Below are 17,233 nucleotides of genomic sequence, written 5' to 3' on the forward strand. Positions count from 1 at the left end.
CACAATAGACGGATTTTGATTGGACAATCTGGGTGTCTGGGCACAGACGACAGCTGTCCCTACTTGTTGAGGAATGTTGCAATCATTTGGATCAGTTGTTCCTCCCCTTACCTGCGAAGAGTAACGTACAACTGCTGGACATCCATTTTGTTGGAGCGGGCTGTTTTTATTTTACGTGCACACACATCATCTAGTGGACAGCCGGTGACATGACATGGTTTGACAAAAATCTCTTACATTTGAACAAAAACTTCAAGTCTAGTGTCACATAAACGTTTTAAATGCATGATGAATACGAGTCATTTATAAATGCACTTTGAGAGAGAAAAGTCTGCATTCTGCAATTATTATTATTATCATCATTATTATTATGATTATGTTATCCCCTGTTGATTTATGTGGTGGACATGTTTGTATTATCCATCTTATCGTCGTTCATTAAGTCTTTTTAAACTGAAATAAGAAATACTGAGCTAACATAACTTGTTTTTGTTGGCTTGATTATTTGCTGCAACAAAGGCTCACTAATTGTACAGAGGCAGTCTGCACAAACAAGAACCATTTAAAACACAAGTAGAGCAAAGGTGGGAGTTCTTAATTCCTGAAAACACATCAATTGCTCATACAATAACTTGAAAGTAGACATGGGGTCAAATGTGTGAGATGCAAACAACAGTGAGATGTCAAAGCGAGAGGCCGTTCTAGTGCACTTCCTAGATAATTGCAGAATCAGACATGGAGTGCAGAAGGGAGGGGTGAGTAGCAAGAGCGAGAGCGTGCTCGGGTACAAGTGCTTGTTTGTGGCAGGAACTGAGTCTTGTATCATATGCAAGCTCAATAGAAAATAATGTACCATTACATTTCACAGGTATACTTAGAGGTTACAGACAGGTGGTAGACCCAATCAAACATTTAATGTAAACAAATTAAAAAAACAAATAAAACCTATTGTTTATTGGCATTTCTTAAGTCTGAACGTTTCTGGTGCCTATTATAGATAGCAGTGGCGATTCCCCATGTAATGCATGATCTCAAAATAACCAGTGAGCCTCCTCTGTACAGCAAAGCCACACTCTGCTGCCGAGATTCCCACAACATCCTCCAACAAGCCATGATCCCTTTCACCTCCCCTCCCACCTGTGCCTGCATGTTTGCCACCAGCACAGAGAGAGGGTAAAGAGTCAAGCTGATGGCCATGGAGGTCAGCGTCCCTGAGATGAAGGAGGAAACCCCTGGAGAAAGCCCCTGTGCCTCCACGGCAGCACACAACGGGCCCTTCAAGCCAAAGTATAGGGAGCTGCCTAATGCATTGCGGACTGTGATGGGCAGAAAGGCTCTGTAGTACCCCAAGGCCAGCCTCTTTGCCTTCAGCCTGTCAAGAACACTCTTCAGCGTCGGTACATGGCGGTCATTTTGGCCGTTTTGCAACACATTCTGGACGCGCTCAAAGGGGGTAAAAACCACAGCTTCTACCAAACCTGCACCAAAACCAGCCAGAGCAGGTAGGGCAGAGGAGAAGATGACTTGTTGGGATGACAGGGAGAGCTGGTGGAGGAGGGTGTCCTGGAGGCCAAAGAGCAGCGTGCCATTCAGGGTCCTCATCAGTAATGGCGGGGCCACGCCCCTGTAGAGCTTTGCAGCTCCCTCTTTGAGGAGCTGTCCCACTGCCCGGTGAACCGATGTGTTGTGGATTTGTTGACGGAAAACAGTTTTGTAGACCGGGAAGACAATTAAGGTGGATATCAAACTGGAGGTTCCTCCGTGCAAGTAGCTGTGGAAACGAACCATTTGATCCCTGAGGCCCCCTTCATCTTGTGTACGGTCAGGGCTTCCTGCCATCCTTGAGTGGAGCAAAAATGTAATCACAAATAATGTCAGTGTTGCCCTAACAAATGGACAGTCATACTGATACTGCCTACTGTCAAAGAAGAAATACAACTGGAATTTAGAAGACCACAGCCAAAGACATGACACTTAAATCATATATTAATGTACAGACTTAACATATGAACGCTAAGTAGTTTGAGATCATAAAACTCTGAGATGCATTTTACTTACTTAGTCAAGCAATCGGTAGCGAGTAAGGAAAAAAAAAACTAAATATATAGCATGCTTAAATGTCCTCCCTCTACTGCTGAAAGATGAAGGCAGCATGCACTTCTATTTGTTCTCCTTTCACTGCGCATATAGACTTCATTTCAGGTTATTCTCCTCGTTTCTACCCTAAAACCGGAAACATGAACTGTCAGACCTCATCCAAAAAGTGTAACAGCTTCGGTATCAAGGAGACAGGGCTCAATGAGCATACACTGCCGGTGTCGGGGATCGGCCCGCCTCTTCTAGAATAACTATTGGTCAAGACGGGGTACGTCACGTGGTTGAAGATTGGTTAATATGTTTTTCAATCAAAGTGTTTTCTTCCGAACATGGGTGTGTTTCATGTGAAAAATCCCAACAATAGGCCTACTACTGCAATAGTTTTATTATTTAGTTTTCCCTTCGACAGACACAGACGTCATGGGTTTAACAATATATTTGGATTTTAACAGTTCAATAATAATCTAAATGTTTCAAAGCACTTATTCTCGACACCATTAAGTGCTGCCTGGGGGAAACTGAGGCATTTGTACATCATTTAAGACATCTATCTAGGCTTCAGATCAAAATTAGTTTATTGCCACTGCAAACATGTATTGTACTGTTTTAACAAAAAACTCGCGGCTACTTTAATAACAGTTCAAATATTGAGAAAGTGTAGGAGTAATCATTTCATTTGAGCTGACTTTCAATTAAAAACTAAAGTACATTAGTGTAACTTCATACGTTATGATAATGTTCTTGATTTGTAATATCGAATTGGACAAACCATTTGCTTAAATATGGGTCTATCTCCTTGCTTTTTGGCCTGTACAAGTCCCTATACCGTAACAGAATGAATAGAGGTGCATTACATTTCAAGCGGCGGATCACTTGACCGCAGTATTTACCTTCCTTAGCATTCTCGGTGCTGCTGTGGGAGCAACTGGGGGTTCAGTGTCTTGCTAAAGGACACCTTGACATGCGCACGGTGTGGAGGACATATCGAACCTGCCCCATGAGCCACACAGATGGGGCTGAATAGTTGTGTGTTTACACTGGTCAGTATTTTGTTTCTCTTCATGAGATTTTTATAGAAACAAAAAAGGTGTCAGTTTTAAGATTTTAGGCATATGTAATTTTTTTATTTAGAACGCATCCTCAGATAACCGGTGCATTCACCCTACTAAAGTAAACACAAAGCTTGGGAACTGCACATTGACAAATTCTTCCTCCATACAAAAAGACCAAAAGGAAAAGGAGAAAAAAACCAACGCAAAAACGCAGGTGAACATTTCTTAAGGACGCTCTAGCCTGCAGAGACCCCAAACTAAAACCCCAACCAGCTTCTCTATAAATAGCCCATCAAGTAAAAGCTCCCTGGCCACACCGCACTCAAAAGTTTAAATAAACATCCCAGAACATATGTTACTGCCTAAGAAGACACAAGAAAGTTATTTATCCAGTGAGACAATGAACCCAGCTCAATGGGAGGAACAGGGTGGGCAGGACATTTCAGACTGCTGAGGCACACTTGGGTTGAGTGGAGCTTCAGTGGCACTGTAAACTAGTTTAATACACAGTCACGTCATCAATTAGTCTTTTAAACCGCAGAGAACAGAGGAGCAACATGAACAACGACATCCGTTCATTGTAACAAAAAGCAATGTAACAGCTTTATATGGCAGATGCATCTCCTGACCATTGGAACCAGACAGGGATATTCATTACAAGCTCCTTGAACATACATTGAAAAGAAACCCGAGGGCTGTACTATGAAGCGAGATTAGTGGGTTAGCAAGACATTGAGCCCAAAGCCAGAAATTACTGTTACAAAGATGGCTGTTTTAACCTGGCTATATTGCCATGGGAAGTCATGCTGCAGACCTAACCTGGTTCAGAGCACTTTAAGCTTGACATTAGCTATAAATCACCTTTCACTCATCAACTTCTTTTGGGAATAGTGAGCCATTACTAGTCTGAGAGATTCTTATCTGAGGGAATACCTTTATGCAAACTTGTAGAGCCATTATGTTACATTATTGATGAAACTGAACTGTCATGCTATTACACAAACTGTGTGCATCGCATTGCCACAGGAACCTATATGCATTCAGTTGGTGATGCAGAAAATCTAAGTATGAATACAGCTATTTTTATTGTATTCGCAAGGTTGTTGCAGCTCAGTAGTGTTATCTGGACATTTGCCCACATTGGCTTGAAGAAAAGCCAAAGCAGTTCACAATATTATTAATCAGTATGACCTCTACTTGCATATGAAGTGCAGTACAATGGCTTCAGACCATTACGTTACAAATTTGGATGTTTGGCCCTGAGTTGTGGAAGTCTGTTTTAAACCACCGGTATTGCAACGAATACAACAGATTAGAGAATATAGTAATCTATTGGCATTCAACATCATTAATGTTCAATCAATCAAATTAATTTTAAATGGTTTTGGCCAAAACCGAAAATGATCTCTACCAATCCTTCATTACGGTATGGTGTGAGACCTAAAAGCTGGAGTGTGAGATAGAGCCTGAGTCGACAAAGCAAGTTGAGGACGTATTTCCTGTTATCTCTGATCAGGGTTTGTTTGTTGAGTCAGCTAAGGCAAAGAACCCTGGCCGTTGAACCTTCTTTGTAGTATAACTCTCTGGAAAGGAGAAATGGTCAGGAGAAACTCTGTACCTAAATGTTATGAAGGGGGAACAAAGTTCAGTGGATAAACACCTATTTATCCTAGTACAATAAATATGCTGGCCTAAATTGGTAGGTTGCGATGGCTTTAGTGCCCAGACATGAAGGGACTTAAGTGAGGGGGTCAGCATTAGTAACAAAACAGACATTTTTCCCTTTCTTTTTTCACAGTTGGTTAGCAGAACATCTTTGCGAATGGATGCGTTTGGGTTGGAGAATTCCCTCTTCTCTTATTTGGTGTAACAGCACACAGTAGACATCATTTGTTACAAGGGAACGTGGCTGAAAAGGTACGACACAGATTCTCCGTTGTGAGTTCTACGGATGGCCTCGGCAAGGATCATGGCGATGTCAATAACCTGAGAGGGAGAGAGGATGGGTTGTTGTGAATATAAAAAGAATGGATATTAGCTTACTGAATCAAATAGAAATACCAAAATCTAGCTTCTCAAACTGAGGAATGGTACCTTTATTTTACAAAACTTTAAATAGAGGTCTATGTTATGTATATCTGCATTTCACAACTCTGGGTGACACTTAAAAAGAAATAGGTAATACAAATTCTAGATAATGTATCCTGACCTGTATTTTGGGACAATGCTTCATCTTCTCCTCCTGAGGGATTGTATTGGTGACCACCACAGCTTCAAAGCAGGCATTGTTGATGCGTGAGATAGCTGGGCCAGAGAAGATGCCATGGGTTAGGATGGCATACACCTTGGTGGCACCAGCAGAAATTAATCTATAGAGAAAAACAGAATAATGTTCCACATGACTGGTTATATCTTAATTTAATTATGATCCCTTTCAAAAGATAGCTTGACATCAGGACCCTGCTAAACATAGGAGCCCTCTTGTCTGGGATCAAGGCTTTTTATGATGAAATAGTCAAATTTTTTACCACAAGAGGTAAATAAAATGGCTTACTTGTCAGCAGCATGACAGATTGTGCCACATGTGTCAGCCATGTCATCCACTAGAATAGCGACCCGATCGGTCACATCGCCAACGAGAACCATTCGGTCCACCTCATTTGCCTTCTTCCTCTCCTTGTGAATAAGGGCAAAGTCCACATTCAGCCTGTCTGCTATGGAGGTGACCCTACAAAGGGAGAGAATAATGTCCACGAGTTAAAGCTAATGTGCATGCCAAAGATTAGAAGGCTGTAAACACACATCCAATTAAATCCTTGTCAGAAATGAGTAAAGCACACAAAAGTTTAATCTTAAAGCAACACTATGTAACTTTTCACTTTTGGCGCCCCCTTCAGGTTTGTAGGTATTTAGGTAGCGATTTCAGTGTCGTAAATACCCAGTGACGATAGATGCAGCCTCGCATACACTTGTATTGAGTTGGGATCATGTGTTGTCCTGTATTATAATATTATTATTATTTGTACGTGTCACGGGTTATAAAAGGTGACGAGGGGGAGGTGACGCGAGGGTTTTTTTGTTTGGAGCGCGCTGACCGACGGCGGACTCAGAACGGCAGCAATCCGGCGACTTTCTATTTTGGATTCATACCAACGGGTGGGATCACTAATAGAAGACTGCGCAGGAACACTGTGAACTGGCCCAGCACCGACCGGACTAGGGTGAAGGAGCGCGGGGATTGAACGCGGCGCCTCGCCACGTCTCTGCCTGGTCATCAGCTGTTTGCCGGCTTTTGGGGGGGGGGGGCGCGTGCAATCATTTCCTTTTGTTTTGGGGGACTGCAAATGTGGAGTCCGTGTGATCGAATACAATATTGTTGACAACACCAAAAAGCTACATAAAAAAGCTACCCTTATACTGGAGCTGCGAGCGTGGAGTGGCACTATATGACATTGCGTAATCACTGCCAGAAAGCAGGTCGAGTACATCCGCCGGATATACCGGGCGGCTACAGAATCTTACATAGCGGAGTTATTTCCCCACAGACCCCCGATGGCAATAGCGGAGATGCAAATCGTCATATTAAAAGTCATTGTAGCGGTATGGCACGTCTTACTGGCATACCTCTTGGCTCCTCCTGCATCGGGGGAAACGATGGTACAGTTTTTCCATTCAGGGATGTTCTCTTTGATCCATTTCAGCACAGCTGGTTCTGCATATAAATTATCTACAGGGATATCAAAGAATCCCTGGAAAGAGGTATATGGACTTGAGTTATCAGAGCTGAACACAGAGGACCAACACAAGGCTCATGTCTCCCTTTGTTGACATGTACAAACCAGGTTATGGAAGTCAAGTTTCTAAGGTAGGTCAGAAAATATCACCCAAAGGACAGATTATTGGCAGGATACTGAATAGGATGCACTTCTTTAAGTCTACTTTTGTGCTACTCACCTGTATCTGTGAGGCATGCAAGTCCATGGTAATAATATGGTCAGCGCCTGATACCGACAACATGTTGGCCACCAACTTGGCAGAGATAGGTGCGCGGCTCTGCAATAAAAATGTATCTCTTCAGTCACATGGAAAAAGTAAACTGGCCAGTATTGCTTGTAACTAAAAATAATACTCAAGCTTATTCATTCAGTAAAATTCCCTCAGCGTTGTCATTTATTTATTTTATCATCGGTAGGTACCAGAAGTTAAAAATAAATGAGTATCAATAACCAATCTCTCACCGGTAGGTACAACAGTCAACATTAAAGATAAATATGATTGGCCCAACTGCACAATGGCTTTTAACATATACACTAATGGCTATATAACAAACTTGTGAAAAACCTGGGTAATTTCTGGTTTTGCATGACAATAAAAACAATCATTGTGATTTGGGAATGAAAAAGAAAAAATATTCCCTTCATGCAATATCAATACAATGTTGGAATGGGAGTAAATAGCAGGCAAATAATAAGAAGCCAGGAACACAAAAAAACGGAAGTGCAGTTGATTCAGCAAAGCACATAGAACAAGATAAAAGAAGAAAAAAAACTAATTCAAAAAAGAAAGCACATATGCCTTGTCAATAGGTTACGGATGGGCATGGCTGAGGGCTTCTTGTCATGATGCTGGGTGGCAGATGGCATGACATCGGTAATTAGACAGATATCCCTCACCCCCACCTTGTCCTTCTTGTCTTGCCGGGCATACGGAAAGCAAGGGATGACAGCCGAGACCCTGGATGCAGAGGCAATCTTGCAGGCGTTGATCATGATCAGCAGCTCCATCAAATTGTCATTGATCTCCCCACAGCCACTCTGCACGATGTAGACGTCCTCCCCACGAACGCTTTCCCCGATTTCCACGCTGCCAGAAGAGAGGCGATAAGACAAACAGAACTCAGTGAGTTGCCTCACGCCGTGGCAAGCAGGATATTACGAATGGCGTGTGATATTAAAGATGTGCTACATTGGGGAAGATGAGATAGTATTATAACTACAGTTTACTGAGGGGAGCAAGATGGCTTGGTTAGCATTCTGAGCAACAAAGCTCAGTGGTCATGCGCGGACTACAAGTTCCGAAAAACACTGCGCGGCGAATTTCACCATGACGCCACGTTTCTAATTAGCTAAATAACGCTATGCATGTCCAGAATATAACGTTTGCGCAGCGGGTACACGTCCCCTTTGGCTGTACGCGTTTAGACAGTAGCACCACCTGCACACAACTCACCATGTTTCTTGGTTGCTAAATTTCTTCGTAACGACCTTCCCTAGCTCGAGACCCAGGCGGTCTGCTATTTTCTGAGAAAGGTCCGGATGTGAGCTCCCGCTAAATAATTTGATATTCGGCATTTTTTTGCGGTCCAGGGCGTCGTTCAGTCCGAGCGGGCAGCAGCAGCTGTCGAGTCCGCGACAACAGGATATCGGTTAACGTTTTATGAGCAACTCTTATCGAGCTGTGGACTGTTCCTTAGCTATCCACCATTATGTCCCACACATCACGCGTGCGGCTCTTCAACCCGAAGCGGCGCGCACGCTTTCCTCTACGTTCTGCCGCGATGACGTCATTCCGGGTAGAGGGGGCAAGTGAGCGCGCGAGCGAGGTACGCCAACGGATAGTCGTCGCCATTGCAAGCTTTACATGCTATTGCAAATAAAAATTAGAATGATTGTGAATGAACGCAAATACAGTTTTGTACATATACACCGAGTTTAAACGTCCCTTTGTCCTGGAGTTGTTGTCGTTATTGCCACAAATTTGTAGAATTATTTCATAAAGGTTTAATAACAATGTTGGCATTAATGTAAAATGATCAGCCAGGGGCGGACTGGCCATAGGGGATACCGGGGAAATCCCCGCCGACAGGGTTGGGGCCGGCCCACCTTCGTCATCAACCGGTGTGCGGGATTAACTGGTTTTTGAATTAACTGGTTTTGGTACGCGTGCATGAGGCAGATGTGCCGTAGGAGTGGCCTCGAGTTGCCTCTCAGGACCCGTCTCGACTAACTAGGAAATGCACATTTCCATCAATTAGCCTCTCTGTCACGTTCTTTTTATGTAACGCTAATGTTTTAAAGACTAAACACGGATGACTTTGCTGTAAAATGTGATACCTGTTCGGGAGGCTGTAGTCGAGACGCCGAGGACACGGAGCGAGGACAAAGTAGGTGACTCTGCTGATGCCTGTTCAATATACTACTAACTTCAATAAATACTTGACAAAATGCTCTTGTTGTCAGTCTGATATTTATGTTATACGTCGTTATCTGACGTCAAGTCGATGTGAGACCAGTTTACTCTTCATACAGTGTGTAATGAAGCATGTAGCCCGTTGTTTACATCCAGCTCGCTCACCGCTGTCAGCTGGGAAACTGTGATCAACTCCGATTAAATTGTGATACAACAACAACACTTTGTGCTGTCTCACATCTCTTATGTTTTATATTCGAGACTACGGATCAACATACACTACCGTTCAAAAGTTTGGGATCACTTAGAAATGTCCTTATTTTTCAAAGAAAAGCATTGTTTTTTTCAATGAAGATAACATTAAATCAATCAGAAATACACTCTATACATTGTTAATGTGGTAAATGACTATTCTAGGTGGAAACGTCTGGTTTCTAATGAAATATCTCCATAGGTGTATAGAGGCCCATTTCCAGCAACTATCACTCGAGTGTTCTAATGGTACATCGTGTTTGCTAATCGCCTTAGAAGACTAATATCTGATTTGAAAACCCTTGAAAACCCTTGTGCAATTATGTTAGCACAGCTGAAAACTGTTTTGCTGATGAGAGAAGCTATAAAACTGGCCCTCCTTTGAGCTAGTTGATTATCTGGAGCATCACATTTGTGGGTTCGATAAGACTCTCAAAATGGCCAGAAAAAAAGAACTTTCATGTGAAATTCGCCAGTCTATTCTTGTTCTTAGAAATGAAGGCTATTCCATGCGAGAAATTGCAAAGAAACAGAAAATTTCCTACAGCGGTGTGTACTACTCCCTTCAGAGAACAGCACAAACGGGCTCTAACCAGAGCAGAAAGAGAAGTGGGAGGCCCCGGTGCACAACTCAGCAAGAAGACAAGTACATTAGAGTCTCTAGTTTGAGAAATAGACGCCTCACAGGTCCTCAACTGGCAGCTTCTTTAAATGGTACCCGCAAAACGCCAGTGTCAACGTCGACAGTGAAGAGGCGACTCGGGATGCTGGCCTTCTAGGCAGAGTGGCAAAGAAAAAGCCATATCTGAGACTGGCCAATAAAAAGAAAAGATTGGTATGGGCAAAATAACACAGGCATTGGACAGAGGAAGATTGGAAAAAGGTGTTATGGACAGATGAATCCAAGTTTGAGGTGTTTGGATCACACAGAAGAACATTTGTGAGACGCAGAACAGGTGAAAAGATGCTGGAAGAGTGCCTGACACCATCTGTCAAGCATGGTGGAGGTAATGTGATGGTCTGGGGCTGCTTTGGTGCTGGTAAAGTGGGAGATTTGTACCAGGTAAAAGGGATTTTAAATAAGGAAGGCTATCCATTTTGCAACGCCATGCCATACCCTGTGGGCAGCGCTTGATTGGAGCCAATTTCCTCCTCCAACAGGACAATGACCCAAAGCACACCTCCACATTGTGCAAGAACTATTTAGGGAAGAAGCAGGCAGCTGGTATGCTGTCTGTAATGGAGTGGCCAGCACAGTCACCAGATCTCAACCCCATTGAGCTGTTGTGGGAGCAGCTTGACCTTATGGTCCGCAAGAAGTGCCCATCAAGCCAATCCAACTTGTGGCAGGTGCTTCAGGAAGCGTGGGGTGAAATTTCAACAGATTACCTCAACAAATTAACAGCTAGAATGCCAAAGGTCTGCAATGCTGTAATTGCTGCAAAAGGAGCATTCTTTGACGAAAGCAAAGTTTGAAGAAAAAAATTAATACTTCAAATACAAATCATTATTTCTAACCTTGTCAATGTCTTGACTATATTTTCTATACATTTTGCAACTCATTTGATAAATAAAAGTGTGAGTTTTCATGGAAAACACGAAATTGTCTGGGTGATCCCAAACTTTTGAACGGTAGTGTATATCCTCGTAACTATACTCTACCCTGTGCAGCACTCACTGGTCCAGATTTAACATGACTGTTACCTGTTGCTTTGTTACGATAAGGACACACATTGAATAACTACACACAGGAGTTAGCGTGTCTTTAGATACATGATGGGTGAGCGGCTTGCTCCAGCCTTCATTTAGGATTTCGACGGCATTAATGAAACGTTTTCCATCTTCATGACGAACATATCATTTGTTGACTGGCGATAAAATAAATTTAAAAAATGGATAAAGATTAACGCCAAGAATCGAACCCACGACCATAGGGCCTTCTAAGTGGCATCCCAACTACCATTGAGCTATAGCTGAATATTGGTTAATTACAGTCAGTTTACGTTTTAGATTAATAGATAAATCACTAATAGTGATAATCAGTAACTGCGTTTCCTATTGTCGCATCAACTTTAATGCACAGAGCGGCTGTTGCCTATGCAATCACGTATTTGAGTTAGGTGGGTCTATGATGTAAGAAGAAAAGGCAGTCGGTGTTAGAATATATTATATACATATTAATGTCTTCCAAAGTTACTATATTACTTACCTAATTTGCTCAAAGTCAGTTTTTGTTATTGTAAAGTTCATTGTAATGTAAATCGAGTAATCAGGTGAAATACCCTATAGCTCAATGGTAGTTCACAAGCAATGAACAGAACAGCAGGTGCACAAGTCGGCTGTTCGATTCTTTGAGAAATCCGTGTTTTTATTATTTTTTTATTGTCGTTTTAGATATTTTTTTATCACCAGTCAACAAGTGATATGTTCGTCATGAAGGTGGAAAACGTTTCGTTAATGCCGTCGAAATCCTAAATGAAGGCTGGAGCAAGCCGCTCACCCGTCATGTGTCTAAAGACACGCTAACTCCTGTGTGTAGTTATTCAATGTGTGTCCTTATCGTAACAACAGGTAACAGTCATGTTTAATCTGGACCAGTGAGTGCTGCACAGGGTAGAGTATAGTTACGAGGATATATGTGGATCCGTAGTCTCGAATATAAAACATAAGAGATGTGAGACAGCACTCAGTGTTGTTGTATCACAATTTAATCGGAGTCGATCACAGTTTCCCAGCTGACAGCGGTGGGCGAGCTGGGTGTAAACAACGGGCTACATGCTTCATTACACACTGTATGAAGAGTAAACTGGTCTCACATCGACTGGACGTCAGATACCGACGTATAACATAAATATCAGACTGACAACAAGAGCATTTTGTCAAGTATTTATTGAAGTTAGTAGTATATTGAACAGGCATCAGCAGAGTCACCTACTTTGTCCTCGCTCCGTGTCCTCGGCGTCTCAACTACAGCCTCCCGAACAGGTATCACATTTTACAGCAAAGTCCTCCGTGTTTAGTCTTTAAAACATTAGCGTTACATAAAAAGAACGTGACAGAGAGGCTAAGCGATGGAAATGTGCATTTCCTAGTTAGTCGAGACGGGTCCTGAGAGGCAACTCGAGGCCACTCCTACGGCACATCTGCCTCATGCACGCGTACCAAAACCAGTTAATTCAAAAAACAGTTAATCCCGCACACCGGTGTTACGGTTCAACCTGAGACCCTGTTAACTGGCGACCTTCGGTCGAATGCGTCTGTTGTTGTCGTAGTTACGGCAGATGTTGATAATAGCAAGAGAACACGCAGCTGTCCTCGCGAATGCCGCATTGTTTAGTTCTACAGTTCAATGAGAAACCTTCTCGTGTCGTTTCTGGTCTGAAGAAACCGGAGGAGACGATGTAGAAGAGAAAGCGTCCAGCGACTTGAAGCGTCGCGTGTTGTTTATGGGTTGAAACAGGAAGTTAGCAAACTGCCCTTCCTTTGAAATACATTTGGTCAAATAAATAAACACTTAATCAACATACAATTGGGAGTCTGTTTTGTGCAAACATGTATCACGTAGCATAACTCTGTAGTACAAAAAGCACAACAAAAAATATATATAACTAGAATGGGCACTCGGTAGAGCGCATACCTTCGCATATCACAAGATTGGGCATTGAATTATGAACATTTTGGCATTAGTTGCATGCCAATTGGACAAAAATGTATCGTGCTATGGTAAAAAAAAGATTTTGACCTTTCCATGACCTTTACCTTGACCTTTGACCCGATTGATCCCAAAATCTAATCAAATGGTCCCCGGATAATAACCAATCATCCCACCAAATTCCATGTGATTCAAGAAGATTTGACCTGTTCATGACCTTTGACCTTGACCGTTGACCCGATCGATCCCACAATCTAATCAACTGGTCCCCGGATAATAAACAATCATCCCACCAAATTTCATGCGATTCGGTTCAATACTTTTTGAGTTCTGCGAAAGATTTTGACCTGTTCATGACCTTTGACCTTGACCTTTGACCCGATCGACCCCAAAATCTAATCAACTGGTCCCGGATAATAAACAATCATCCCACCAAATTGCATGCGAATCGGTTCAATACTTTTTGAGTTTTGCGAATAACACGCATACAAATAAATAAATAAATACACGGCGATCAAAACATAACCTTCCGGCATTTTCAATGCGAAGGTAATGATGTTACGGGATTCAAACTCATGTCTTTGGGAGGAAAAAAGTGTAACTGACGGAGATCTTACCACTAGGCCAAGATCAACACGATTTACTCTGTTCGCACAATTAAATAACCTGCACTGCGGTCACTGGTCACCACGAAAAGCAGAGAACCACCAGATCAACTTGTGACCAAGCACACTGCCGACCACCATGGAGCATGTTGACGTGAACGAAGGAGCACTCCACAATAGTGATGGCTTCTCAAACAAATATTCAGCTGTTTCAATTCAAAACGTCTTTAAAGGGCTGCACATTAATGAGGAAATGTTTGTGTTGTTGTCATGAGGTAAAACATACACAATATGGACAATAAGGCCAGAAATGGTCATACATGTATGAATATACAAACATTACACCCATATGTGATTGTTTACCATCTGTCCATAGACCATGGGCATTGACCACATTACGTTTGTCATATTTACTTTGCCTTATTGTGTATGTGATTTATGCCACTTAAATAAAGTAAAAAAGTGACCTGTACTGTTTGACTTCTCTGTGTTCTTGGCCGGCCACACAATTAAGAATTCAACCAGCCAAGAACACAGAGAAGTCAAACAGTACAGGTCACTTCTTTAGTTTACTTTAAATATGACAGATGGTAAACAATCACATATGGGTGTAATGTTTGTATATTCATACATGTATGACCATTTCTGGCCTTATTGTCCATATTGTGTATGTTTACCTCATGACAACAACACAAACATTTCCTCATTAATGTGCAGCCCTTTAAAGACGTTTTGAATTGAAACAGCTGAATATTTGTTTGAGAAGCCATCACTATTGTAGAGTGCTCCTTCGTTCACATCAACATGCTCCATGGTGGTCGGCAGTGTGCTTGGTCACAAGTTGATCTGGTGGTTCTCTGCTTTTCGTGGTGCAGTGATCGCAGTGCAGGTTATTACCTTCGCATTGAAAATGCCGGAAGGTTATGTTTTGATCGCCGTGTATTTATTTATTTATTTATTTATTTATTACCTTCGCATTGAAAATGCCGGAAGGTTATGTTTTGATCGCCGTGTATTTATTAATTTATTTATTTGTATGCGTTTTATTCGCAAAACTCAAAAAGTATTGAACCGAATCACATGAAATTTGGTGGGATGATTGTTTATTATCCGGGGACCAGTTGATTAGATTTTGGGATCGATCGGGTCAAAGGTCAAAGGTCAAAGGTCATGAACAGGTCAAAATCTTTCGCAGAACTCAAAAAGTATTGAACCGAATCGCATGAAATTTGGTGGGATGATTGTTTATTATCCGGGGACCAGTTGATTAGATTTTGGGATCGATCGGGTCAAAGGTCATGAACAGGTCAAAATATTTCGCAGAACTCAAAAAGTATTGAACCGAATCGCATGAAATTTGGTGGGATGATTGTTTATTATCCGGGGACCAGTTGATTAGATTTTGGGATCGATCGGGTCAAAGGTCAAAGGTCATCAACAGGTCAAAATCTTTCGCAGAACTCAAAAAGTATTGAACCGAATCGCATGAAATTTGGTGGGATGATTGTTTATTATCCGCGGACCAGTTGACTAGATTTTGGGATGGATCGGGTCAAAGGTCAAGGTCAAAGGTCATGAACAGGTCAAAATGTTCTTGAATCACATGAAATTTGGTGGGATGATTGGTTATTATCCGGGGACCATTTGATTAGATTTTGGGATCAATCGGGTCAAAGGTCAAGGTCATGGAAAGGTCAAACTCTTTTTTTACCATAGCACGATACATTTTTGTCCAATTGGCATGCAACTAATGCCAAAATGTTCATAATTCAATGCCCAATCTTGTGATATGCGAAGGTATGCGCTCTACCGAGTGCCCATTCTAGTTTATTTATTTATTTGTATGCGTGTTATTCGCAAATCTCAAAAAGTATTGAACCGAATCGCATGAAATTTGGTGGGATGATTGTTTATTATCCGGGGAACAGTTGATTAGATTTTGGGATCGATCGGGTCAAAGGTCAAAGGTCAAAGGTCATGAACAGGTCAAAATCTTTCGCAGAACTCAAAAAGTATTGAACCGAATCGCATGAAATTTGGTGGGATCATTGTTTATTATCCGGGGACCAGTTGATTAGATTTTGGGATCGATCGGGTCAAAGGTCAAAGGTCATGAACAGGTCAAAATCTTTCGCAGAACTCAAAAAGTATTGAACCGAATCGCATGAAATTTGGTGGGATGATTGTTTATTATCCGGGGACCAGTTGACTAGATTTTGGGATCGATCGGGTCAAAGGTCAAGGTCAAAGGTCATGAACAGGTCAAAATGTTCTTGAATCGCCTGAAATTTGGTGGGATGATTGGTTATTATCCGGGGACCATTTGATTAGATTTTGGGATCAATCGGGTCAAAGGTCAAGGTCAAGGTCATGGAAAGGTCAAACTCTTTTTTTACCATAGCACGATACATTTTTGTCCAATTGGCATGCAACTAATGCCAAAATGTTCATAATTCAATGCCCAATCTTGTGATATGCGAAGGTATGCGCTCTACCGAGTGCCCATTCTAGTTTAATTGTGCGAACATAGTAAATCGTGTCGATCTTGGCCTAGTGGTAAGATCACCGTCAGTTACACTTTTTTCCTCCCAAAGACATGAGTTCGAATCCCGTAACATCATTATATATATTTTTTGTTGTGGTTTTTGTACGACAGAGTTATGCTACGTGATACATGTTTGCACAAAACAGACTCCCAATTGTATGTTGATTAAGTGTTTATTTATTTGACCAAATGTATTTCAAAGGAAGGGCAGTTTGCTAACTTCCTGTTTCAACCCATAAACAACATGCGACGCTTCAAATCGCTGGACACTTTCTCTTCTACATCGTCTCCTCCGGTATGTTCAGACCAGAAACGACACGAGAAGGTTTCTCATTGAACTGTAGAACTAAACAATGCGGCATTCGCGAGGACAGCTGCGTGTTCTCTTGCTATTATCAACATCTGCCGTAACTACGACAACAATAGACGCATTTGACCGAAGGTCGCCAGTTAACAGGGTCTCAGGTTGAACCGTAACACCGGTCTGACAGTAACTCCCTGGCCACTTTATTCCCCCAGTCCGCCCCTCACAGCGGAAAAGCACAGGTGTAGCTATATTTATTGGTATTAACTATGGTAGCATCCAATTTAGCTTAGTTGAGTTCCGTTTGTTTGCTGGCCGGCTCACTAGAAAAGCTAATCTGACACCTAGAAAAACTGAGCCATTATTAATGTTTTCAGTTTCACCTGTGCATTTCCTCCTTATAATGTCTGCCTTAGAACATGTCTATATATTATGAATCTGCTGTAAATTTAGACTTTTATATTCACATGCTTGACTGATACGCGGAGGCCACTGCAGTGAATTTGTAGGCCAAAGCACGCTTTTGATATAGTTCTA

General features: G+C 42.0%; 2 protein-coding genes across 3 annotated transcripts; both read right to left on the bottom strand.

The window, feature by feature from the left end:
* Nucleotides 1-199: 199 nt before the first annotated feature.
* On the bottom strand, nt 200-2,390 carry LOC130209804 (solute carrier family 25 member 53-like). The gene is made up of 2 exons (XM_056439656.1): nt 2,059-2,390; nt 200-1,840 (listed from the first exon to the last, which is right to left on the bottom strand). The coding sequence occupies exon 2, from the start codon at nt 1,837-1,839 to the stop codon at nt 946-948; it is 894 nt and encodes a 297-aa protein (XP_056295631.1). The 5' UTR covers nt 1,840; nt 2,059-2,390; the 3' UTR covers nt 200-945.
* A 77-nt stretch (nt 2,391-2,467) lies between these two features.
* Nucleotides 2,468-8,790, bottom strand: prps1b (phosphoribosyl pyrophosphate synthetase 1B). 2 transcript variants are annotated; one of them, XM_056439654.1, is made up of 7 exons: nt 8,379-8,790; nt 7,823-8,012; nt 7,104-7,202; nt 6,774-6,898; nt 5,704-5,877; nt 5,359-5,518; nt 2,468-5,135 (listed from the first exon to the last, which is right to left on the bottom strand). In XM_056439654.1, the coding sequence occupies exons 1-7, from the start codon at nt 8,498-8,500 to the stop codon at nt 5,043-5,045; spliced, it is 963 nt and encodes a 320-aa protein (XP_056295629.1). In that variant the 5' UTR covers nt 8,501-8,790; the 3' UTR covers nt 2,468-5,042. The 2 variants fall into 2 exon arrangements, with proteins under 2 accessions (XP_056295629.1, XP_056295630.1); XM_056439655.1 differs by having other exon boundaries at nt 7,829-8,012; nt 8,379-8,782.
* Nucleotides 8,791-17,233: the final 8,443 nt, after the last annotated feature.

Source organism: Pseudoliparis swirei, chromosome 19, assembly GCF_029220125.1.
Source record: "Pseudoliparis swirei isolate HS2019 ecotype Mariana Trench chromosome 19, NWPU_hadal_v1, whole genome shotgun sequence".
Taxonomy (NCBI): Eukaryota; Metazoa; Chordata; class Actinopteri; order Perciformes; family Liparidae; genus Pseudoliparis; species Pseudoliparis swirei.